At 33.7% G+C, this 24,770-nt stretch overlaps 2 protein-coding genes across 4 annotated transcripts; one reads left to right on the top strand and one right to left on the bottom strand.

Moving 5' to 3' along the window:
* Positions 1 to 30: 30 nt before the first annotated feature.
* Positions 31 to 6,015, top strand: LOC131949970 (uncharacterized). Of its 3 annotated transcripts, XM_059311963.1 has the most exons (9): positions 35 to 151; positions 865 to 912; positions 1,118 to 1,222; positions 1,663 to 1,786; positions 2,286 to 2,366; positions 3,794 to 4,392; positions 4,539 to 4,643; positions 4,970 to 5,024; positions 5,212 to 6,015. In XM_059311963.1, exons 3-9 carry the CDS (start codon positions 1,118 to 1,120, stop codon positions 5,628 to 5,630), a joined length of 1,488 nt encoding a protein of 495 aa, XP_059167946.1. In that variant the 5' UTR covers positions 35 to 151; positions 865 to 912; the 3' UTR covers positions 5,631 to 6,015. The 3 variants fall into 3 exon arrangements, with proteins under 3 accessions (XP_059167938.1, XP_059167946.1, XP_059167930.1); XM_059311955.1 differs by lacking the exon at positions 865 to 912 and having other exon boundaries at positions 31 to 151; XM_059311947.1 differs by lacking the exon at positions 35 to 151 and having other exon boundaries at positions 514 to 912.
* A 487-nt stretch (positions 6,016 to 6,502) lies between these two features.
* On the bottom strand, positions 6,503 to 23,837 carry LOC131950686 (uncharacterized). Its single transcript, XM_059312914.1, has 18 exons — positions 23,771 to 23,837; positions 23,031 to 23,256; positions 21,732 to 21,890; positions 20,576 to 20,680; positions 20,002 to 20,063; positions 18,199 to 18,315; positions 17,501 to 17,682; positions 16,256 to 16,404; positions 14,987 to 15,085; positions 14,508 to 14,694; positions 13,957 to 14,056; positions 13,351 to 13,401; positions 12,752 to 12,827; positions 11,245 to 11,348; positions 10,205 to 10,339; positions 9,268 to 9,363; positions 8,666 to 8,744; positions 6,503 to 7,685 (listed from the first exon to the last, which is right to left on the bottom strand). Exons 1-18 carry the CDS (start codon positions 23,835 to 23,837, stop codon positions 6,722 to 6,724), a joined length of 2,958 nt encoding a protein of 985 aa, XP_059168897.1. The 3' UTR covers positions 6,503 to 6,721.
* Between the last annotated feature and the right edge of the window lie 933 nt (positions 23,838 to 24,770).

Here is a 24,770-nt window from a genome sequence, read left to right as displayed (position 1 = left end):
TTTCCTTCTTCACTCCGTATTTCTTAGAACCTAATTTTAAAAGCAAATTAAACGTATCAATTCAGTAGGCCTATTATTTAAAACAGAAAAATAGAATAGTATTAAAGTTAAAGCAACAACAATTTGTTAGATTATCTATGCCATAACCAATGTAATTATCATTTTTGTTTGATGGAAGCTAGGCAAATGCTAATCTTAATAAAACACTCTAAGACTCTAGATCTAAATAGAAAATGAAAATAAATGGTCAGCCCTAGTCTAAAACTTAATAACTAAACTATTAATACTATTACTATAAAATATTAAAAAATATTAGGCTTAGTTAGGGCCTAGCTACTTACTACTTATAACTACTTAGATCTAGATCTAGACACTACTTAACTTACTTAACTTAACTATAGTAATAGGCCTATAAATAATAAATATATTAATATATAGTATAGTCTATACTATATAGATATAATATATATATTATATAGAATATCTATACTATAATTAACTACTTACCAATAAGACAATAACTACTACTGATTCTAGATCTATATCTGATCTGCCTAAGGCCTAATAATTTATAAAATTTATTTCTAGTTACACAAATTGAAATAGAAATATGGTTAAAAAATTTAGCAGTAGCTCAAATTTATATCGAAATACCTGTAGATTTAGAAAATTTTAGTAATAGTAGCATGCAAAAGGCTGCACATAATATTATTATTATAGAATACGTTTGAAATGTGTAATATTTCTTTAACTATGCATTAAGTGATAGCCGATTTTTTAAAACACAAAACAGCACATGTAAACATTATGATGTTTAGACTATCTTAAAATTAAGAAGATTAAAAAAAAAATTGTATGTTCCAGTGCTTTAGTTATACAGTGGACTCTTCCAACATCATATTACACAAAGATGTTAGTTATGGTAGATAAAACTAATCAATGTCAATAATAATCCTAACCCTCAGCTTTTTTATCGTCTAACAACCAACGCTTTTATCAGTTTATAAATCTAATTAAAAACCTCTGAACACTAAACTATATCCATACTAAACATAAACTAATTTAAATAATGTAACATGGTTCTGGCTAGACTAACATGAAAGTTTTAATTACTTAGATGTCGCTCAGCCTTAGATCTCAGAAACATTTGAACCAGATGATAGAATCTTTACAAGAGCAACAAGCTGAACTACAGGATCTTTTGATTCACTATGTCCAGCAGGTTGTATATTTATATCAGAATTCTTAATGTAACATCTTATATTTTGTAATAAAGAAGGAACATGCTACTAGCTGCTTTAAGAAAAAAATTGATAAATGAAATAATATTTTACAGTCTTTTTCTTCTCACTGCTCAAATATTAAACAACCACAATCATTCCAAATAGAAAACTTATAAGGGTATTTTTATAGACATTTTTACAGACATTGTTGTATTGGTTTGTTTGTTTTTTAAATGAATCTCATAATTTTATTATCATCTTACTTAATGCCTGAGGTGTTACTATATTTAATAATGTTTTTGTTTTAAAAATAGGCAGGTCAATAATTTACTTTGATTATCTAAGTTTTTTACAATTTAATTTTGTGTAACATTGAAATTATTGTATAAGAATAAAGAATTTAAAAAAAAAACAAAAAAAACTCAACTGTATCCCACAGATCTCAAAGACTGCTTGTGACTGGATCACAGCAGTAGACAAAAGTTATCTGACATTTGAAGAGGTCCATTCTGTTGTATCAGCAGGTAGCAGGAAACTGCTTGGTCTTATCAACTGTTTAACAGGTAGTTCAAACACAAAAATATAATTTTTTATTAGCCTGTTAATATTACATTTTCTAAAAACTTTTCAGTGTGAATTATGTAATAGACCATATTAGTTAAGTTCAAATATATTGTTAAATATAATAAAGACTGACTGCTAATCTGTAAGTCTAGAGTTCGAATCCAGGTTCAAGTCTATATACCGTCCCTGAGTCCACCCAACTCTGATGGGTACCTAACTCGCGTTAGGAAAAGTAAAGGTGGCTGCGCATAGTGCTGACCACACTATCTCTTTATATGCCGAGGTCACAGAAACAAGTGAAGTCTACTTCACTTGCCCTATATCAGGTTTGAAAAGGGAACTTTACTTTTTACTTTACTAATAAATACATTTTTTCCCCTATCCTATTCTATCTTCTTTCTCTCAGTTCCCAGTTTAAATTTCTAATTTGATTTTCACTTCTAAGGCCAAACATAAACATATTGTTTCATTTTTTTCTTCTTTATTTTTAAAATCCAGAAGCCACCAGAAAGGATGAAGAATTAAATGTGGTAGATCTGGCGCCTGTTAAAAAAATGTCTGTTGATTCGTGCGAAAAAGGTAATTTTGTATTTTGCACATAAATGTGTAGAGAAGAATAGGTGTATTTTAACATCTGAAGGTGTAAGATATTCTAATGAATCTAATGTCAGAATGTGTAAGATTACCTTTATGTAATCAACAGATTTATTAAACTATCAAACTTTGTCTTGACTTACTTTACTTAGTCCTCTTTACTCAACCATAATCTTTCACTTTTTCTGCCGCCCCAGCTGTGTATTTTGCAGTGTTCCAAGACATCTAGCTGCTCTTTAGTTCTTCAAGAAGACTCCATCTCCGTTCAGTCTTGCGCACTTTCTCTTTTGTTTCACCTAGGAGTTCCACTGATGCGTTACACATATGTGCACCTCACTTAGCGCCACTTCCTCATTATTGGCAGTGTCATGGGATTATGCCTTGTTCTTCTTCACAAGTCTATGTTTTTCACTTTGTCCTGACACCTCAATCTCAGGTTCTGACATAAAAATTTGTTAAAGAAAGTCTAAATCTTGTCTTTGTTGGTCTTGAAGACTCCTTGCCTGTCCTCCATTTAACAAGACAACCTCGTCATTTGAATTTAGAATCCTAATATTGGTTGTGTTGGAGATGGTTGAATTTTTCCTCAAGTGTCGCAAAGGGTAGCGAACTCAAAATTCTAGCATGGATGTTCTCCTCTGTGCCTCATGATGGGCTCATCTTGCTGCCAAAGTAAACAAGTTTCTCCACACCATTTACATGTCTTCCTTCTATTGTTATCATACATTATGGGTTAGTTCTTACAAGCCATTCAGTTTTTTTATTAATTGTTTTTTTAATTACAAATACAAAAAAATTTTGGAAATTCATATTTCCGTTAAGGTTATTATTCTTTATTCGGAATCTAACACTGCGTTTACACTAGCCACATGTATACACGTCTAGAAAAAAAAGCTTCAACATAAGTAAATTTTATCAGAAAATGTAAAGTAGGCTCCTCACTTATTGCTAATTTTTTTTTTAGATGTGTATAGTATAGGCCTACATGTTGCAAGTGTGAACATGGTGTAAGAACTCATTATGAAAGAAAGTAAGGTAAAGTAAGCTCCCTTTTCAAACCTAACAGTGTATGGGGAAAGTGAGGTAGAATTCATCTGTATTTTGTGACCTCTGCCTACAGAAGAATAATGTGGTTGGCACTATGTCCAGCCAACATAAGAAAAGCATACTTAAATAAATACACCAACAAATTATCATTTTATAATGCAACAGCCTATTTGAAATTTGGATTTGAGTTCTTTTGTAGGTCATTATTTTAAATTGTGAGTTATTTTGTATTTGCATTATTATAATGTAATTACATTTTGTCTTTAAATATTTTTATAAGTTGCTTCAACTTTAGGTGTGTATTTCTTATGAAGTTCTGCTGTATACCTGTAAGTAAAAAATAAAACTATGCCTTCTGTTGACAGCTGAAAGTTACAAGAAAATTATATCAAGACTGGAAGCATTGGAAGATAATGTTTCTTCTTTAAGGGACACAACTCAGCAGCTACAGGATGAAGAGAAAGAAACCAAGCTGTGGAAAAATGAGATTGTAACATGGCAAGGTCAGACAGAGAACAAACTAGAGGAGTTAGATGGGGATCAACGAGGAAGAACCAAAAACTGCATTAAAAAAATTAAAGATTTAGGGGCTAAACTAACAGATGTGCAGCTTGAAGTTAGAGAAATTTTGATTAGAGAACAAAAGGATAGCAAAAAGCTTGAGAGTGTGTGTAAAGCTATAGCTAGTACAGAACAAGATCTAGCACAGTTACATACTAAGGTTATTTCTTTGAATGATAGCTCTGAAACAACTAGAGAAGAAATGAACAGTATGTGTACAGCTTTAGCAAATACAGAAGAAGAATTAACACAGGTGTCCACCAAGGTTGTTTCATTGACAGAATTGACTGAAGTAACAAGAGAAGAAATTAAACATATGTACAGTGCTGTTGGTAAACTTGAAGTTGAATCAAAACAAACAAAAACTACTTTTGAAGAGCAGCTGAATAAAGTAGATTCAAAGGTATACAAATTGAAATATGGTATTTTTTTTTATTGGTTGTTCTATTTGTCAGCTGTTTAATCATAAAAACTCCTACTTTTTCATTTCACTTTATATTTTAATCTTTAAAAAAATTTTTTTTATAAGTTGTTTACTTTTTTGTTTAGAACAGCGTGTTGTGCAGACTATTTCTACACAAATTGTTGCCCATTGAAAAATTATTTCCTGCTATTAACAAAGCAGTAATAAGTACCAAATTCAATAACAATCAGGTAATTTACCTAAATAATATTACTAGTTACCAATATAATATACACAAAATATAACAAACAGTGCATAATCTACCTACATTAAGCATTTAATAGCTATACAATTTATTTCATTATGTATATTGAGGTAATTTACCTATAATTTATAAATTGGTAACAAAAATGTAATAATTGTTTGTAACATACATTTTGTAAAGCAGTAACAAGTATACAATTTAAATAATGTAATTTATCTACATTGTTAATGCTACTTTTTGACAGGCTAATCACAAATGAATTATATAAACTTGCATTATCGTTAACTGTGTAAATATTTTAAAATTCCACAGCTTAGTCTGCTACAAAAAGATTTAACAAATTTAACACAGGAATTACACACATTGCGTAAGTATCTGTAATCTGATAAACAATTCATTGTCTTTATTTCAATAGAGCAGGTAGAGTTTAAGTTACCCTAGGTAATATCAGAACAAGGTAGACTTTGGCTTATCTGACTGACTCAAGCTTAGAATCTGCGCAAGCAATCAAGATATCTGCCAGCACCAACAATTTCAATGTCTTTTTATTTCAGAACTGAAACCAAAACAGGAAGGTGTTTTCATAGGTTTTACAGCTTCTTTCTATGAAGTGTGCAAATTTCTTCACAACACTATAATTAAGGGATATAACTGCATATTCTGCAATGTAGGAAATGGGTTTAACCCAGAATTGGGAGTATTTACTGCCCCTGTTGATGGTCTGTACGTTGCTCACTTTAGTTTTAAGCAAATCAACAGTGGCTCACTGTATTTAGAAATGGTACATAGCTCTCCTGTGTGTGAAAATGAAGTTAGTTACATGAAGACTGAGCGCAATGATTCAGCAGATGGGTGTAGCACAGTTGTTGTAATGAAAACTGATGATAGACTATTTGTCAAATTAAAGTATGCTGCTGGTAAAGCTCTGTTGTCAAATTGTTCTCAATTTTCTTGTTTTCTTGCAAATGTTTGAATACTTCAATTCCAGTATAATTAAAACACAGTACTAGTTATTATAGTTATAACTGTCATATAATTAATCAGATGAAATAATTTTCAAATTATTTACACTTTTGAATAATTAGTCATTATGTTTAATTAGTGTTATTATAATATAGAATTTAATTACATCAAGTATAACTCTACATAATTTGTTTAAGTTATACATCTTGATGAATATTTAATAATATTTAGAAAAAGTAAACTTTGGTAACATTTTGTCACAGAAAAGGTGAAGAGGTTTCAAGGTTAACACTGTCTTTTATATGTTTTGTTTTTATTTATTGTATTTATAATCAATTGTTTTAGTTCCAAGCATAGTGTGATTTAATTATAACAATTAATTTCATTAAAACACTGAATAATAAATCATTTTTGATTTAGTTTTTAGTTTATCATCACCCAATCATTATAAGACAATTCATTAAGACTGCTAAGTTATTTCTGTGTATATGTATTAATAGTGCAAGATCATTGGTATAAACTTAGTAAAAGAAAGTAGTCCAATCTTAAACACAATATATAAGATCTTAAAGGTGACAATGACAGGACACTGATATAAAGCCACAAACATTTCTTCTTAAATATCTAAAAAAAAAACAAATGTATATCCATCCAAGAATGGTTTTATTTTTAGTACTTTGTGTTTATATTACAATACAACAGTAAAAAGAAATCCTGATAAATATAAAGAGAAATAGATCTAGTATAGATTTTAAAGTTTGAAAATTACCAAAATGTGGTCAATAAACTTTATATAAAACCTAAGTCAAAGTTAATCTTTTTAATATAAGTAATTATTATATATATCTTAAAAGTAAAGTCTAGTTGGGCATTTATTAATTTGCCATATTTCTTGCTGTCTTACATGTAGCAGTGCAAATATCACAGTCATTTAATTCTTAGTTTTGACACTCACTCTTGCTTACTATGCCATTGTTTGTCAATCTTAAACCAAATCTTGGAGACTTATCAGTTCTACAGATCTCTAATTTTAGATGTCTTCTGCTCTTGTTTGAATTTGTTCTGAGGTTTTGCTTTCTTTTTATCTTTTTTTTTTCTGATTCATTTCTTAGAAGAGGATTTGGATTTTTCTGGTTCTTTCTTAGAAGAGGATTTGGACTTTTCTTGTTCTTTCTTAGAAGAGGATTTGGACTTTTCTGGTTCTTTCTTAGAAGAGGATTTGGACTTTTCTGGTTCTTTCTTAGAAGAGGATTTGGACTTTTCTGGTTCTTTCTTAGAAGAGGATTTAGGCTTTTCTGATTCTTTCTTAGAGGAGGGTTTAGACTTCTCTGATTCTTTCTTAGAAGAAGGTTTAGATTTTTCTGATTCTTTTTTAGAAGAGGGTTTAGACTTTTCTGTTTCATTTTTAGAAGAAGATTTTGTTGATTTTGATTCTTTAGCGTCTGCTGATTTGGTGAATGGCATATTTCTTAAAGCACTTTTGGAACTGGATGGCTTAGCTTTAGGAGATTTTTCTCTAGAAAACTCCTCAGCAATAGGAGTAATAATGGCATTATGGATTAAAGTAAGTTCTTTTGTGGGGGATACTTGAATTGATTGCGCCGAGGACGAGATTTTGGTTGTTGTTGGCTTCGAAAGCGATTCCTTGCTGATAGATATTTTGTTTTTTAATGGTTTGGAAAAATCTATGTTAGTTGAAGAAGGCATTCTCTTATCTAATGGCTTGGAGGAAGATAATCTGTTGCCTGACCTGCTAGTTGCAGGAGCCACAATAGATAAAGTCTCTATTGTAATAGAAGCAGCGCTGGATAATTCATCAGCGTCCTTGCCTTCTTCACCGTGTTTGTTTCTGGCAAATAAAACACTTTTTGAGACTATTTTAGCAGTAGGCAGGGGTGTCAGCTGTACCAGCTGGTCTGGCCTGGACTTGTAGGTCTTGTAGAAGGACCTTGTTGCCAGGACCTCTATTTCCTTGCCTTTAGAGGTCTTGTACCTCCAGACGTAGTTCTTGCGTCGAAGAGCCGACCATAGCATTAAGATATGGACACGGGTGCCACCATGGGTCCTGAAATATACATTTATCTCTGTTAGAAATTTATAATGGGTAATAGTTGCATGTCTGAAGTTTAAAATCTCTATTTTCATATATCATGCGAGCTAATAATGGATCAGTATAGAACTTCTAATAATTTGTTACATGAAAGTATTGATATGGAAGGCAATGATAAAAAGATATAGCAATATTGACATGCTATTTCAATGCCTTGACACTATGTTAATAAAAGAACTTACCATCCATCTTCATGATAAATAAAACCATTTAATAACTAATTAGATTTTTATTTTAGTTTAGTTCCCAAATTCCTTTGGATTCATTTCAATGCATCAAGGTATGGGACGGCATGGCCTAGTGGTAGAGAGCTAGACTGATAACCTGAAAGTCTCTAGTTTGAGACAGTAGAGCATCCCTGAGTCCACCAAGCTCTGATGGGTATCAAACTCACTTTAGAGAAAGCAAAGGCGACTGGGCATAGTGCTAACCACACTATCTCTTCATATGCTGAGGTCTCTGAAACTGAAGAACTCTACTTCATCTGCCCCATGTGTCTTGGTCATGAATGAGAAAAGATGATGAGGAAGGTACGACATAAAACCCACCTGCCTTAGATCAGTTATACTAAAAGCTACAGGTAAAGGTTTTTGCTATAACTGATTAACTCTTCTTTATTTCTTTTAAGGGTCACAAGATTAGATAAACAATATATTATTAATGAATCAGTCAGAATTCTAACTGGACATTGTACCATAATATTCTTGATCACTTTTCTTCTATCTTAACTCTTGTATGATTCTTATTTTTTTGTCATATTTCAACATTTTGTTTATCCATGTCATGAAGGTAACTATCAGTGCTATAACTAACAAAAAATACATTAGTTTAAAATATGAACATTATATTTTACCAATAATACATTAGTTTAAAATGTTAATATTTCAAACTTACCATGAATATATTAGTTTAAAATGTCAACATTAAAAACTTACCAATAAAGAATGAACGAAATGGTTAACACTACCAACATCAAGTCCACCCATAGTGCAAACATGAAAAACATTTTGGATGCTAGAAAATTGGAAAAATGATAATTACAACTAACAAACATTTTAACTAATTTCTGTTTCTCTCCTTATACAAATTCATATTTGTTTTTCTATTTATAACATATCATTTAATCATTTGATAAAACTATAAAATTGCATGCGCCTTGGTAATGCATAAATACACACTACATAAATTATATATATATATATATATATATATATATATATATATATACATATATATATATATATATATATATATATATATATATATATATATATATATATATATATATATATATATATATATATATATATATATATACTTACATGGCCTACATACAAACTTATTTATACACACTTATTTATGCATGTAAATATGTAAATGAATGTTAAAATGAGTGGCACAGAAAACAAACAGCTTAGGTAACAAACAGCAAATTTAAATAGACAGGCAATACTGAGAATTAACTAATTAATTATGAGCACTACAGCTAAACTGTGCAGCTATCAGAATCGAACTGTGAGTTTTACAATTTTCTAACCTGGACATTTTCCAGTCACACGTTCAGTGCAGTCTACGCCACATTTGGGCTCACAAAGCTGTTGACATTGTAGGCCGTAGGTCCACTTAGGGCAAGCTGTGGAGATTTATAACGATAATTATTTGGTAATTTAACTAAATGTAAAATGTTTAATGTAGGTCCACTTAGGGCAAGCTGTGGAGATTTATAACGATAATTATTTGGTGATTTAACTAAATGTAAACTGTTTAACGTAGGTCCACTTAGGGCAAGCTGAGGAGATTTTCAACGATAATTATTTGGTGATTTAACTAAATGTAAACTGTTTAACGTAGGTCCACTTAGGGCAAGCTGAGGAGATTTTCAACGATAATTATTTGGTGATTTAACTAAATGTAAACTGTTTAACGTAGGTTCACTTAGAGCAAGCTGAGGAGATTTTCAATGATAATTAATTTGGCGATAATGATTTAGCTGAATGTCGCAATATAAAAGATTTAAGATTTATAGTAACATTAAAAAGGATTTTGAGTAGAAAAATGTTTAATGGATATTATACTTTATAATCTGGGTATTGATATAGAACATTAAAATGTTGGGGGTAATGAATGTAGAACATTAAAATAGGGGGTATGGATGTAGAACATTAAAATGAGGGGTATGAATGTAGAACATTAAAATGTTGGGGGTTATGGATGTAGAACATTAAAATGAGGGGTATGAATGTAGAACATTATAATGAGGGGTATGGATATAGAACATTATAATGAGTGGTATGGATATAGAACATTATAATGAGTGGTATGGATATAGAACATTATAATGAGGGGTATGGATGTAGAACATCAAAATGAGGGTTATGGATGTAGAACATTAAAATGTTGGGGGTTATGGATGTAGAACATCAAAATGAGGGTTATGAATGCAGAACATTACAGTATGGATAATAGAACATTACGTGAGGAACATCCGAGGTGCGGGTCTGTCCAGCCAGGTGAGCACATGTCACATGACCCGTTGACCGGGTCACAGCCATTGACACAGTTGCTGCAGGTGTACGCACAGCCGAAACCATAGTAACCTTTGTCACACTCTAGAGAGTAGAGGATTTATTGTTTTATTGTAAGTTTGATTTGTTGACTTGCCTATCACAGACTTTATTATAAAAAAGTTTATAATTTAAAGGTATCACAGTATATTAATTCTGGAATAAGCAATAGTAGTAGGTTTAAATAAAATGGTGGGATTATTTTTATGCCAAACTACCTATTTCTGCATTAAAAGTAGCATCGGTGAAGTACAATAACAGATATTGTAGTACAGAGCTAAAATGTGATAGGTACTCATTAGTGCTGGGTAAAATCAAATAATTCAAATGGACTGGTTTATAACCAGCAGCTCAGTTTGATTTTGTTTTCGAATTTTGTTTATTTAAATTTTCATTTAATTTAGCAGTTTGAAAAAAATATTCCAATATTTCAATTGATAAAAAAAACAATGATTGAAAAATGTTAGTTTAGTATACTTGAACTTGAAGTATAATGAATGAAGTTGCGAGATAATTTCTAACAATTGTTTTTCAATTTCAATAAATTTAATGTTTTATTGCAATACTAACCTTTTAGTTAATATTTTAATTTTTGGGATTGTAGTTAATCATGTTGCACATAAGTAATGGGGGTTGGGGGATAAAGATTTCTATCAAAATGTATTACAATGTAAAATTTTAAAATAATTGTGTTTATTTTAAGAACAAAATGTTGATTTTCGAGTCTTGATTAATTATGATTGGGGGAAGGGGGATGGAGAGAATGTTGTGACATCATTTAAAAGGGGGGTCGGCGTGGTTGAGTCGGCAAAGCACATGGTTGATAAATTCGAAAAAAGTCTCGAGTTCAAACCCTCTGGCAGATAAGGCTCGATCCCTCCCAACACTAAAAATTAAGAACGAAGAAGAAGAAGAGGATTTAAAAGGGGTGGTGGTGATATTAAACCTACTTTGACCACATGCCCCCAGCGCTCTACATAGAGCCTTGTTTTTCTTGATGTGATGTCCTGTACAAGGTGCCCCCATCCTCTGTGGTGCTGGTTTGTTGCACGCCCTTCAAGACACAAAACACATTCTACGCATTTATTTTCTATTTAAATTATCTTCTTAACAAAAAGTAGAAAAATAATCTTAATTTAATTTTAATGAATTATAGTCTAGGTCAGGGGTCGGCAACCTGCGGCTCGCGAGCCGCATGCGGCTCTTTTGATATCAAGATGCGGCTCTCCAGCTCCTTGCACAAATACTAATAATCTTCATAAAAAAAAAAAAATATTTGAAATAAAAAAATGTTAATGGCTCTTTAAAACCAGGGAAATTTTGTAACTTTTGGCTCTTCCGCTTCAAAAGGTTGCTGACCCCTGGTCTAGGTCTATGCTTTTTTTTACTTACAATTCAATTGTCTGAATTTTATGATAATTTTACATTAAATTTTGTATTTTTTTTATAAATAGGCCTTCAATTTTTTTTTAATTATAAAATAAATGTGTTTAACTTTAGAATAACTATGTTTGAGATTTACTTTTTTATATTTATTATCTTCAAGTTTTTAGCTTACAATACTTTATAACACAACTTATAAAACTTAATGGTGTATCTGTTGATACAGGATGGCCTGTACAGCCAAATTACCTGGGTGACACCCCACAGGGCGCCTGTTACCTGTACAACCAAGTTACCTGCGCAGAGGCGTAGCGACCCTTGCCGGCGCCCGGGGACATACTTTCAATTTGGCGCCCCCCCTCGGGAGCAAATTTTCGATTTGCACCCCCCCCCTCAAACTTTCGATTTGCACCCCCCCTAAGGTCGGCGCCCGGGGACATATGTCCCCCCCCCTGCCCCCCCCCCCCTCGCTATGCCTCTGTACCTGCGTGAGATGAAGGGTGACACCCCACAGGGCGCCTGTTACCTGTACAACCAAGTTACCTGCGTGAGATGAAGGGTGACACCCCACAGGGCGCCTGTTACCTGTACAACCAAGTTACCTGCGTGAGATGAAGGGTGACACCCCACAGGGCGCCTGTTACCTGTACAATCAAGTTACCTGCGTGAGATGAAGGGTGACACCCCACAGGGCGCCTGTTACCTGTACAACCAAGTTACCTGCGTGAGATGAAGGGTGACACCCCACAGGGCGCCTGTTACCTGTACAATCAAGTTACCTGCGTGAGATGAAGGGTGACACCCCACAGGGCGCCTGTTACCTGTACAACCAAGTTACCTGCGTGAAATGAAGGGTGACACCCCACAGGGCGCCTGTTACCTGTACAATCAAGTTACCTGCGTGAGATGAAGGGTGACACCCCACAGGGCGCCTGTTACCTGTACAACCAAGTTACCTGCGTGAGATGAAGGGTGACACCCCACAGGGCGCCTGTTACCTGTACAATCAAGTTACCTGCGTGAGATGAAGGGTGACACCCCACAGGGCGCCTGTTACCTGTACAACCAAGTTACCTGCGTGAGATGAAGGGTGACACCCCACAGGGTGCCTCACACTCCCAGGGCCCCCACTCTCCCCACTGGCCGTCCACTGGATGTGAAAGAAAAAAAAATTCCGTTGTGTTATAAAAATTCAATCCATACTCACTGAGTATAAAAAAACAATTTAGATTAAATAATAAATCCATTACCTTGCTTCTAATGTAAACTTAAATAAGTTTTAAATTTGTTTACATTGAGGAGACAGTGAAATAAAAATATCTGCTGTTGTGATATGTATTTGTATTAAACATCAACTTTCTCATTTGTTTGCTGGGATATAGTATATTTAGTTTCAGTCCACATCTGATTTTTAAGACTAAGACATTTGATCCAAGATGTACTGGCCTACATGTCTGAACTCATAAACACAGTATTTTGTATACATTTTCAAAAAGAAAGGTCACCAGCTGTTTAAATTTTAGTTTAATTATTACTAGAAAATATTGGTTTAACTGAAACAGAATTAAGGTTTTTAGGAAAAATGCAGAGAGTTATAGTTTTAATTATTCAGCAAGTATTTGAAGAATGTATGATTTTTACAGAAGTTTCCTACAATTAAACTTGCCACACACCTATCAAGTTGACTGCAGTATCCTCATCTACTAGCCCATCACTATCATCATCTGCAAAAAATAAATGACAGGCAAAAAAAAACAGTAGTGTAGTAAAACCTAAAAACAGTATTAGAATTTATTTTTAAAATGACATTTCTGAAACAGTAAAATAAAATAGTAGGCTTACTCATGGAATTTAAAGTTCCCTTTTGAACCATAAAGCCCATGGGGTAGATTCTCTACATATAAAGGGATAGTGTGGTCTGCATTATTCCCAGATGTCTTTACTTTCTTTAACATGAATCAGATACCAATCAGAGCTTGGTGAACTCTTGATTGACCTATGAACTTAAACCTATTGGGTTTGTAGTCAAACGCTCTATCATTCAACCATGCCGTCCTAAGGAGTGTATTGTTTATCAAAACAATTTTTTCAATCCACTGCTAAGATGTATTTAACCTAAGAGAGCTTGGAGGGCCTTAATTATTATACAACCAATTAAAACAATTAAGAAGTGTCCAAATATACAACCTGCGCCAAAGATTTTCAAAAAACTTTTTATGGTGCAACGTTTAAATAAACAGACCAAATAATTTTTACGGAGACCAAGTAAATTTTCCTACCTAACCTGTTGGCCATTTCCTCATCATACAGGGAATCACAGTCATTATCCACCAGATCAGATTCATTCATTTCTTTCATTGTCTGAGCACAGTCACCAACCTTGGTACACAGTTTAAAAAAACAGCAATGCAATAGACAATTTACTGTTATATGTTATAGGCGCATGCATAAAGTGAATTAGTTTAAAAAGATGTCAAATGATAAGGCCTAGATCTCTATGTATATATTTGTTTATTATGCATAGGCTATATTTGTGTGTATGCTACCTATATAGATAGGTCTATATAAAGCCCATATTATTATATAATTAAATATAGGTTATAGATATGAGATCTTGTAAAAATAAAAACACATTGACACTAAAGGGCAATATAGGATTTTGTCATTTAGGTTTAGAACTAAGTTTTACAAGAAAATTATGAGAAATAGGGTATAGGTAGTGATGTTTATATTAACAAAACCCACCCTTGACATTGAGTTTGCACCCTTCCAACACATCAACTTATAATAAGTAATTGTAAATCTTGTAAAAGATACAAAATTAGCCTACTTTGGCGAGGGATGTAACAATGAAGCCTCTGTTTTGTATGTAGTTTAGATTATCCTGAAAGCTGTAGATGTAGCAGCCAAATCCAAACTGTCGACCCTGCATGTAAGCAAAGCCAACGTCTTCTTCTACTTCTTTTGATATGGTGTTCCAGAATCGATCACCTTGAACACTTTTCCACGCCCATTTTCTCAAATTAGATAAAATCAAATCTGTAACTATCTATTTCTCTGAACTATGTTGATGTATTATTAGTGAAAAATAGTAGCCTAAACTAAAGTTTTGTTATAGCTAATAATATACAAAAAACAATTGTGGGTATACAGTATGTTTTAAATGTTCATTAATGCTCAAGCATAATTGTCTATAACAGTTATTACTATCAGATTTATCTAGAAAAATAGTTAAAATAATATTTGAGGAAGTGAAGATGGGGTGTGACAAATGTTTGGTTTCCAATTTTTAAAACATGTTAGACTTACTTGCCTGACTCCTCGTTAAAGACTATGTAATTCTTGTCAGCAACATGAACAATCAGAGCTACGTAGACCTTCAAGTTTTCCACTGAAGGGTACATCGAACTATGTACACACAATGGTTCAATGTCAAGAGATAATAAAAATAGTAGTTGATATATTTTTATGAAGTTATAAAATCACAGGTCTTCTATTGTAACTAATAACCTTTTTATATACATAATTATATATTTATATGCATATAGCTAATCATATACATAATCAAACCATATATATATATATATATATATATATATATATATATATATATATATATATATATATATATATATATATATATATATATATATATATATATATATATATATATATATATATATATATATATACATTTATGTGTTTGTGTTTGAGATTCCCCACTCTCTAATTTACTTCAACATTTCAGGTTTATCAATAGCCTCTTGTTGTGATCAATGTACTGTATACCAACCCAACTTACTTCCATATGTAGGTGTTGTATACCAACCCAACTTACTTCCATGTGTAGGTATTGTATACCAACCCAACTTACTTCCATGTGGAGGTGTTGTATACCAACCCAACTTACTTCCATATGTAGGTGTTGTATACCAACCCAACTTGCTACCATGTGTAGGTGTTGTATACCAACCCAACTTACTTCCACATGTAGTTGTTGTATACCAACCAACTTACTTCCATGTGTAGGTGTTGTATACCAACCAACTTACTTTGATGTATAGTTGTTGTATACCAACCCAACTTACTTCCATGTGTAGTTGTTGTATACCAACCAACTTACTTCCATGTGTAGGTGTTGTATACCAACCCAACTTGCTACCATGTGTAGGTGTTGTATACCAACCCAACTTACTTCCAAGTGTAGGTGTTGTATACCAACTTACTTCCATGTGTAGGTGTTGTATAGATTCTACCAACCCAACTTACTTCCATGTGTAGGTGTTGTATAGATTCTACCAACCCAACTTACTTCCATGTGTAGGTGTTGTATAGATTCTACCAACCCAACTTACTTCCATGTGTAGGTGTTGTATAGATTCTACCAACCCAACTTACTTCCGTGTGTAGGTGTTGTATACCAACCCAACTTACTTCCATGTGTAGGTGTTGTATACCAACCCAACTTACTTCCATGTGTAGGTGTTGTATACCAACCCAACTTACTCCCACGTGTAGGTGTTGTATACCAACCCAACTTACTTCCATGTGTAGGTGTTGTATACCAACCCAACTTACTTCCATGTGTAGGTGTTGTAGAACAGAGCTGTGGGTGTGATACTAGTCATTGATATACTGACATCCCTGTTCAAGCACGACCCCTGCACCAACAGGTAACACATGACTGGGTTGTCTGCCTTTACAAGATGTGAGTCTTTGAGCATGTACTTCAAGAGTAAAAATATTTTGTTTGTAACGTGTTCAAAGGCTGCAAAAATATTTCTTAAAATATAAATGAACCCTTTCTTTACTTATCCTAGGCATATTTGATATTTTTTTCTATAACGTTTTGTTTTTGTTCAATGATAACAATCTCTATGAGTAAAGCAGTCGTACAGCAGGCACGTCAGAAAATAAAAAAACGGAACTGACGCAAGTACTGGGGCACAATGCAGACTACACTATCTATACAATATTACACGTCATTCGCTCAATGGTAGAGATACATTTACATTGCAAACTCCCCGAAGAGATGCCTGGAAGAAACTCTGCACAGGAACGAAATGGAATTTATATAGAAAATATATACTATTAACAGGGTAAGCCCCGCCCCCTGGAGAAAAAAATCTGAAAGAAACACTGCTCGAGAAAGATTTATTTGTATTGATGTTTTATTGCCATCAAAACACCAGGATCTTTCTTGAATTATTTCCCCCTGACAAATCTATGTAGACGGACAAAAGAGCTTCATATTACTTTTCTTTTAATACACGAGGAGTTCTTGTGTTTTTATGATTATAAATTAAAACGGTGGGGGAAAATCTACTTTCAATATTAAATACCCTTTATGTTCAGCCTATAAGCCTGGATCTATACTTTAAGGTATAAACGTTACTACTTTGTTTACTGTTAAGGAAATGCATACAATTAGGGCGTCCCTAAAAAAATGCTCATTTGTTAGTTCTTCACAATCTTCTTTATTCAAAGGCGTAGCGGGGGTGCGGACCGCACAGTGTGACACCATTTAGGGGGGTGACACCAAGGCAAAAAAATAGCAAAATATATAGAGAAAAACTTGAGGGGGGAGTGCAAATCGAAAGTTTGAGGGGGGGGGGGGGGTTCAAATCGAAAGTTTGAGGGGAGAGAGGGGGGGGGGGGGAGGGCGCAAATCGAAAATTTGAAGTTTGTCCCCGGGAAGGGTCGCTATGCCTGTGGGGGGTGACACCATTAAGTGCCGCACCGGGTAACACCCGACCTCGCTACGCCACTGACTTTATTAAAGAGATCTTAAAACATTTACTAAATCTACAAAGATATGTTTACGTGCATAGACTGGCCTTCTCTTTCTAAATTTGTGAAGTGAGAATCTCTGAAATGTGACGTCGAGATCTCTACTCGTGTGTACGTCACAGAGGCCACGACAATGACGTAACGCTCAGTTCCTGCCACACCCACATTCGGAATCAGGAATGTTTTACCGAAAGTCTCGGCAGGAAGTAGCATGTCTTAAATGAAAGTGGCAGTAAGTCTTTAGTATGCAATATCTGTACGCTGTTTTTTTTTTTTTTTTTATATTTTTTAATTTTTAATTTTTTTTTCTTCTGCAAACCAATTTTAATCTACCAAAATGAATTCCTGTTTTTAATACAGGCGCTTGGTCAGTTAATCCCGTGTTAAAAAAAAAATAAAAAATTAGCCTAGTTCGTGACAAAAACGCTTAAAAATGTTGAAATATAAGTCAACTGAGTGTTAGTTAAGAAGAAACAATGACGCGTGTGGATAGAACTGCCTACTAATTTGGTCAAAATTTTAATTAATTCATAAAAAATTAATCAGGCGACCAATTGCGTCAAATTTAATGTCACGATGCATTGTCTTTATGTCTTGACCCACGTACCAATTACGAACCGTATCTGTCAGTTAGAAGTGCCTGCAATTTCGCTCGGCCGTTTCGATCTAGACAGACTGACGACAGAGGAAGTGAGTTAAATAAAAGCTTGTAAAAAGCCTAAATTTCTCACCTAATACAATGTTTCTCCTTGTTGTGGGCGCACACTGATGATTGTTGTTGGATAAAGCCGCGGCCCTACAGCTGCCCGCTACGACCCCAACTGGGTGGTCGCTCCTGATGTAAATGTCTGGTCAGGTAGGGATACACATAACACGTTAAAGGTTAAAGGTCACAAGGTTGTTAAAATAAAACGCCAGACCTACCTCGCCATGCAGCCTAATAATTGACGTCACACTTGTAAGGGAGGGGGAGGTTGGTTATTTTATGACAGTGTATGATGAGGAGGGGGAAGGGGTGTGGTTGTGTGATGCCACACTTTTGCGTTATAAACAAAGTAGTGTTAGAAAACGAACTTTAGAAAACTGTTTTAATAAATTTTAATACAAATTAAAATTAAAAAAAAATCGATGTTTTAAGAAAAGGTCAACTGCAATTATAAAGGGGGTTCTGGGCTGAGGTGTGAAGTCATTTTATAGGGGGGGGGGGGGTCCCGCTTTTTGTGACGATGTGTGACGGAGAAGTAAGGGGAGGTAACAATCGTCAAAGTTGCGTGTCGTCTCGATACATTTTCTAGTACAGTTCAATAATTATTTAGCTCATTAATTCTTTATTTCATTAATTCTTTAGTTCATTAATTCTTTATTTCATTAATTCTTTAGTTGTTTAATTCTTTATTTCATTAATTCTTTAGTTGTTTAATTCTTTATTTAATTAATTCTTTAGTTGTATAATTCTTTAGTTCATTAATTCTTTAGCTCATTAATTCTTTATTTCATTACTTCTTTAGTTCATTAATTCTTTATTTCATTAATTCTTTAGCTCATTAATTCTTTAGTTCATTAATTCTTTAGCTCATTAGTTCTTTATTTCATCAATTCTTTAGTTCATTAATTCTTTATTTCATTAATTCTTTAGTTCATTAATTCTTTAGTTCATTAATTCTTTAGTTGTTTAATTCTTAAGTTCATTAATTCTTTAGCTCATTAGTTCTTTAGTTCATTAATTCTTTAGCTCATTATATCTTTATTTCATTAATTCTTTAGTTCATTAATTCTTTATTTCATTAATTCTATTAGCATGGCCGAGCTACAGATCACATGATGGCTAACTCTAAAGTCTCCAGTTCCAACCAACTCTGATGGGCCCTGACTTAAGGTTGCTGACCATAGAACTGACCACACAAGTAACCTCTTTCTTATTGATCATCGCGTCCAAAAAATAGTAGCTTTCTTTATATATATTAAGCAGGCACCATTAAAAAAATTTACTAACCGCATTTGATATATTATGATTTTTTTTTAAGAAAATACATTTAAGGCTACAGTAATATATTAATTAAGGGAAACTTTATATAATTAAAGTTGAGTAGTCGATAAATCAGTGGCGTAGCGAGGTCGGGTGTCACCCGGTGCGGCACTTAATGGTGTCACCCCCAGAGACGTAGCGAAACTTCCCGGGGACAAACTTTCAAATTTTCGATTTGCACCCCCCCCCCCCTCAAACTTTCGATTTGCACCCCCCCCCCCTCAAGTTTTTCTCTTTATATTTTGCTATTTTTTGCCTTGGTGTCACCCCCCCTAAATGGTGTCACCCGGTGCGGTCCGCACCCCCCGCCCCCCCTCGCTACGCCTTTGACATGATTAAAGTTAATTGGTCGATAAATTAGGGGCAATTAACATAATTAAAGTTAAATTAGTCGAGAAATTAGGGGTAATTAACATAATTAAAGTTAAATTAGTCGATAAATTAGGGGTAATTAATATAATTAAAGTTAAATTAGTCGATAAATTAGGGTAATTAGTGAAAGACCAACCTTCCTTGGCATCTCGCGTGCCCGCAGTATTCAGGCAATCTGAAGACACATACGCCCGCTCCCTGCATTATATGTAACAAATTGATCTTATAACATACCTCAGTAAAAACTAGTAACAAATTGTTCTTATTACATATCTCAGAAAAAATTAGTAATTTTTTTTTTTACTTTTTTCCTATAAACTAAATTTTTTTTAAGGAAATCTTTATTTTAGAATAAGGGGATATAACAAGGCTATTATTTTTACGAAAATGTTAATTGAGTAGTTTCCCTTGTTAAAGAAATCTCGTATATCTTTTTATTAATACCATAGATTTGGTAATATGGGTCAATATTTAACTCTATATCTTGATAAAAATGAACAAAATGTATTTTTAAAAACCGCTAATATCAAGTTTTAAAAAATATGTACAAAAAATGCTAAAGTATGACATTCCTGGTCTAACATCATTATAAAAGTCCGATTCGCCTTCAACCCCCCCCCCCCCATTCCCCCCCCCCCCCCCCCCACCACCCCTCCACCAACCCCTACATAAGTAGATCTAATAGTTTTTGTAGCAGATCTATTGTGTACCTTGGTAACATGATTGAGAGAAGTTTCTCTTTGCCAACACTCCGATAATACAGTCGAACAAACACGTCGTTTGGACCAGACACTATTGCATACGTCGGGAACTGCCTACAAACATACACATGAGCATTACAGTAATGTTTATCTGCCCAACCCACAGGTTGAGTTCCCTAAAACACTTCCGCCCACTAATATTGTGTCTGCTGCTCAGTACCGTTCCACACTTCATCGTGTGTGATGACCCTGACTGATTAAACCCAGAGGCGTAGCGACCCGGGGGCAGTGGGGGGTACATATGTCCCCGGGCGCCGACCCTAGGGGCGCCAAAATAAGCTCATTTTAGCTGCTATTTTGAATTATAAATATAAAAATATAGGGGGGGGGGGGCGCCAAGTCGAAAGTTTGTCCCCGGGCGCAGGGAGGGGTCGCTACGCCTCTTATTAAACCTCACCATTAATGACGAAACACTGGTTCATCCTGCCTTGAGTGGTCATCGGTGTTTCTTTCAGACACTTTTCTACAGGGTGTGGGGGGATTTTCTATAAAAAAAAATTCCGTCCAGGGAAGAAAGTCCCCCACCCAAGAAAAAAAATCTAAAATAAACCCTGGAGGTCATCGAACACTTGACACTTTTACAAGTCAGCATCCTCTCCTTTATGTATCACATAGAACCTACCAATTTAGAACAAATACTTACGTTTAATTAGAACATTTTTTTAATTGGGCTTTAAAGAAACAACTAATAAGATCAATATATAATATTAAACTCTTGACTACACGCTCTCTGTATTTATAACCTGCACTAAAAATTTGTTGTAGCATACCATGTCAAACCACTTTACTACCATTTGTATAGGATGAAGTACTATACACACTTTTTTTTCGTATTAAAGACGACGCACTTTATACACAATTTTCTTCAGTGTAAAAATGAAGTACTCTACTATAAAACTTACCTCAGTGTAAAAATGAAGTACTCTACAACTTACCTCAGTGTAAAGATGATGTACTTTACAATACAACTTACCTTATTGTAAAGATAAAGTACTCTACAACTTACTTCAGTGTAAAGAGGAAGTACTCTACAACTTACTTCAGTGTAAAGATGAAGTACACTACAACTTACTTCAGTGTAAAGATGAAGTACTTTACAACTTACCTCAGTGTAAAGATGAAGTACTCTAGACCAAACCCACTGACTGGGATACAGTGTATAAAATCTGTCCAGCCACTTGCATCGAAAGCTAAGAAAACATCCAATGTAAACTGGCCATTGCCTCTGTATACCATTGCTCCGTAGGTTGTATCAGTTCGCGTTCTGGAACAATGAAGTCATAGTTGCTTCGCATAATATTTAGCAGAATATATGTAAATAAAACAGCATAACATTCAATAAACGTATCATCATTAAAGATATAAAGTCAGGAAAGAATAATGCAGATAGTACAAGCTAATTTCTTGGAAAAATAAAAAACAAATACACCCAGGAGTACAGCATGTTAAAAAAAATATTTGGTGAAATATTACAGTAAAAAGTTCAAATAAAATCTAATAACATCTCTGATGCTACAGATCTTTAGGAGGTCGGACATTTACAATTTTTGTAAGCTTTAAATGCTCTAAATAGTGCTGGCCCTACAACCCATTCAATATTCGAAGTGAGCAAAATAGGTTAAAGCTACTTTATTTTTCCTTATATAAACTGTCAAGCCTGAAAAGGAACTTCACCATAGAGTCAAGAAAAGTTTTTCTAATCAAGTAATCGGGGAAAACCCAATAATCAATAGCTTCGTTCACATATAAACTCGATGCCTTTTCTTGGATGAAACACTTGCAAGATAGATTTTTTTAATATAAGTAAAAATGATTGTATCATAGATAGGGAGCTAAACTGTTTTGGCATAAGTGATCGATTACAGAAGACTCTATTAGAGAAGCATTGAAATAGAACCTGATACTATACCCCCCTCCTCCTCCAACATACACTCACATACAAACGCCAACATCGCCATCCATTGTAAGAAGAACAGGATGGCAAGATATCCTGTTATTTAGAGACCTTACATTGGATAATTGGTGAAATCAAATCTCGTATCGCTTTAAATTTACTGGTAACAGTGTGCAGAGAATCATTTGGACCAAACTATATGAGAAGAATATTGTAGTAAGGGTGCTAAATCTCACCTAAATAAATGTATCGGTATATCAAAGATTAAATATATAATAATACAATTATTAATATAATTAATATTATATCATTGCATTATTTATTTATTATTTATTATATTTAAATAATAGACCAATATATTATTGTAATATTATAAATATTCGTATAATTTCGATATTTTTCAAAAGATTTATATTTTTATAGGCCATATATATATATATATATATATATATATATATATATATATATATATATATATATATATATATATAATGTACCTGTGAATCTCACCTAAATAAATGTATGGGTATATCAAAGAAGGTGACCCACAGCTGGTCAACACGTTCTGTCGTCCTGTCGACTTGTGTCGTGTCGGTTTGTGTCGTGTAGGTGACCGTCTGGGTGACCTCGGTGCACTCGATGAATGGGCTGATGACGTGAGACACGGCGGTGCTACCCTCGGGCAGTGCAGGTACCTGGACGACAAAGTAGTCGCCCAGTGTGGTAGAGGGCAGAGCTGAAAGGGCATTTAGGGGCAGACAGTTTACTGGTTCAAAAGCTATTCTTTCAATATATTTCTGTATTTTCTATATTTCTATAAATCGTATTATCGTGACAAACTATAGTTTACAAATAGCCTAAGATGGTATCAGGCACTTAAACTTCTAAGACTTTTGAAATGGATTCACTACCTTCAAACATTGATTATTTTTAGCCAACATTAAAAGCTAATCTTGTTGATATAGAATTAACTAACCTTGTAGTTTACAAATAGCCTAAGATGGTACGAGGCACTTAAACTTCTAAGAATTTTGAAATGAATACACTATTCAAACGTATTGATTATTTTAGCTAACATTAAAAGCTAATCTTGTTGATATAGAATTAACTAACCTTGTAGTTTACAAATAGCCTAAGATGGTACGAGGCACTTAAACTTCTAAGAATTTTGAAATGAATACACTATTCAAACGTATTGATTATTTTAGCCCACATTAAAAGCTAATATTGTTGATCTAGAATTAACTAACCTTGCACGATATACTTGCACAACACAGTGGCATACACAATCGTAATTGCCCTTGGATATCTGTACATCGTTAAATGATGTACATGTTCAATCGTTCATTTAAAAATCATTTATATCCTTGTATATTACAATTATTCATGATGTAGCAATACTAATCAGAAATTGTATTCATTATGTAGCGTTAACTATATGTCTAATGAAGAAATCGTAGCCTTATAAGAGCAGTTCTTCTGGTCCTACAATTATAATGAAATAATTGTAATTAAAATAATAATAAAATTGAATATTAAAACTAGTTTTGTAATCTATTCCTTGATGACAGCAGGCTGTTTTAAACATTTTACCCCCCCCCCTCCACTCCTACCATTGTAACACGTCACAAAAACAGACACCCTCCTCCCCAGCATATTACCGCCCTCAAAGTTTTCGGTTTTACAACACAACTTTCTTTCTAAAATTTCTTCTAACCTTTATCAACAGTGAGTACCTTGATCAATCTGATCAATAATTTATTTTTTACAATTTTAGCAAAAACGGCCTGTAAAAAACGAGAAAAAAAAGTGGTTAATTTTTTTTTCATTACTTTCTAAAATTCACAATGTGTCATCAAACTTTCTAGCCCAACCCACCCGGTCACACATTATCACACTAGTCCGAACCCCCCCCCCCCCCCCCTTCCCCCCTCCTCACGAGTGTGATTTCGTTTATTGACAGTCCAAAGAATACTCGGTTTTTTTTTAAGTTATTATAAACCAATAAACCAACCAATGTTTGTTGTGTCGAGTACTAGCCTATCTTTATACCCAATACAATATACGATTATTTATAAAATGTAACTATAGTGCCATGTACAGTGGGGAATATGTCTAGACGATCCAGTGTAAACATTGTATAAAAAAACTTGGTGCACTTTTTCTGGAAATCGATTTCTTTTTTAAAAGAGTCTCTTTCCTGCCTGTATTCGTTTCAATCGGTGCATTATAATAACGCGATGCGCATCT

The sequence above is a fragment of the Physella acuta genome, unplaced genomic scaffold (genome assembly GCF_028476545.2).
Source record: "Physella acuta isolate Inbredline_101_S28 unplaced genomic scaffold, ASM2847654v3 ptg000063l, whole genome shotgun sequence".
Lineage (NCBI taxonomy): Eukaryota > Metazoa > Mollusca > Gastropoda > Physidae > Physella > Physella acuta.
This window is presented reverse-complemented; position numbering and strand designations above follow the sequence as displayed.

Coding starts and splice junctions, on each gene's coding strand:
- LOC131949970 (XM_059311947.1), top strand. CDS start 856: ATGTTCCAGTGCTTTAGTTATACAGTGGACTCTTCCAACATCATATTA. Junction 1,223..1,662: donor TGATTCACTATGTCCAGCAG/GTTGTATATTTA, acceptor TGTATCCCACAG/ATCTCAAAGACTGCTTGTGA. Junction 4,393..4,538: donor TGAATAAAGTAGATTCAAAG/GTATACAAATTG, acceptor TTTTTTGTTTAG/AACAGCGTGTTGTGCAGACT.
- LOC131950686 (XM_059312914.1), bottom strand. CDS start 23,837: ATGTACAGATATCCAAGGGCAATTACGATTGTGTATGCCACTGTGTTG. Junction 21,891..23,030: donor ATACCCATACATTTATTTAG/GTGAGATTCACA, acceptor TCATTGTTCCAG/AACGCGAACTGATACAACCT. Junction 15,086..16,255: donor TACAACACCTACACATGGAA/GTAAGTTGGGTT, acceptor GTGTGTACATAG/TTCGATGTACCCTTCAGTGG.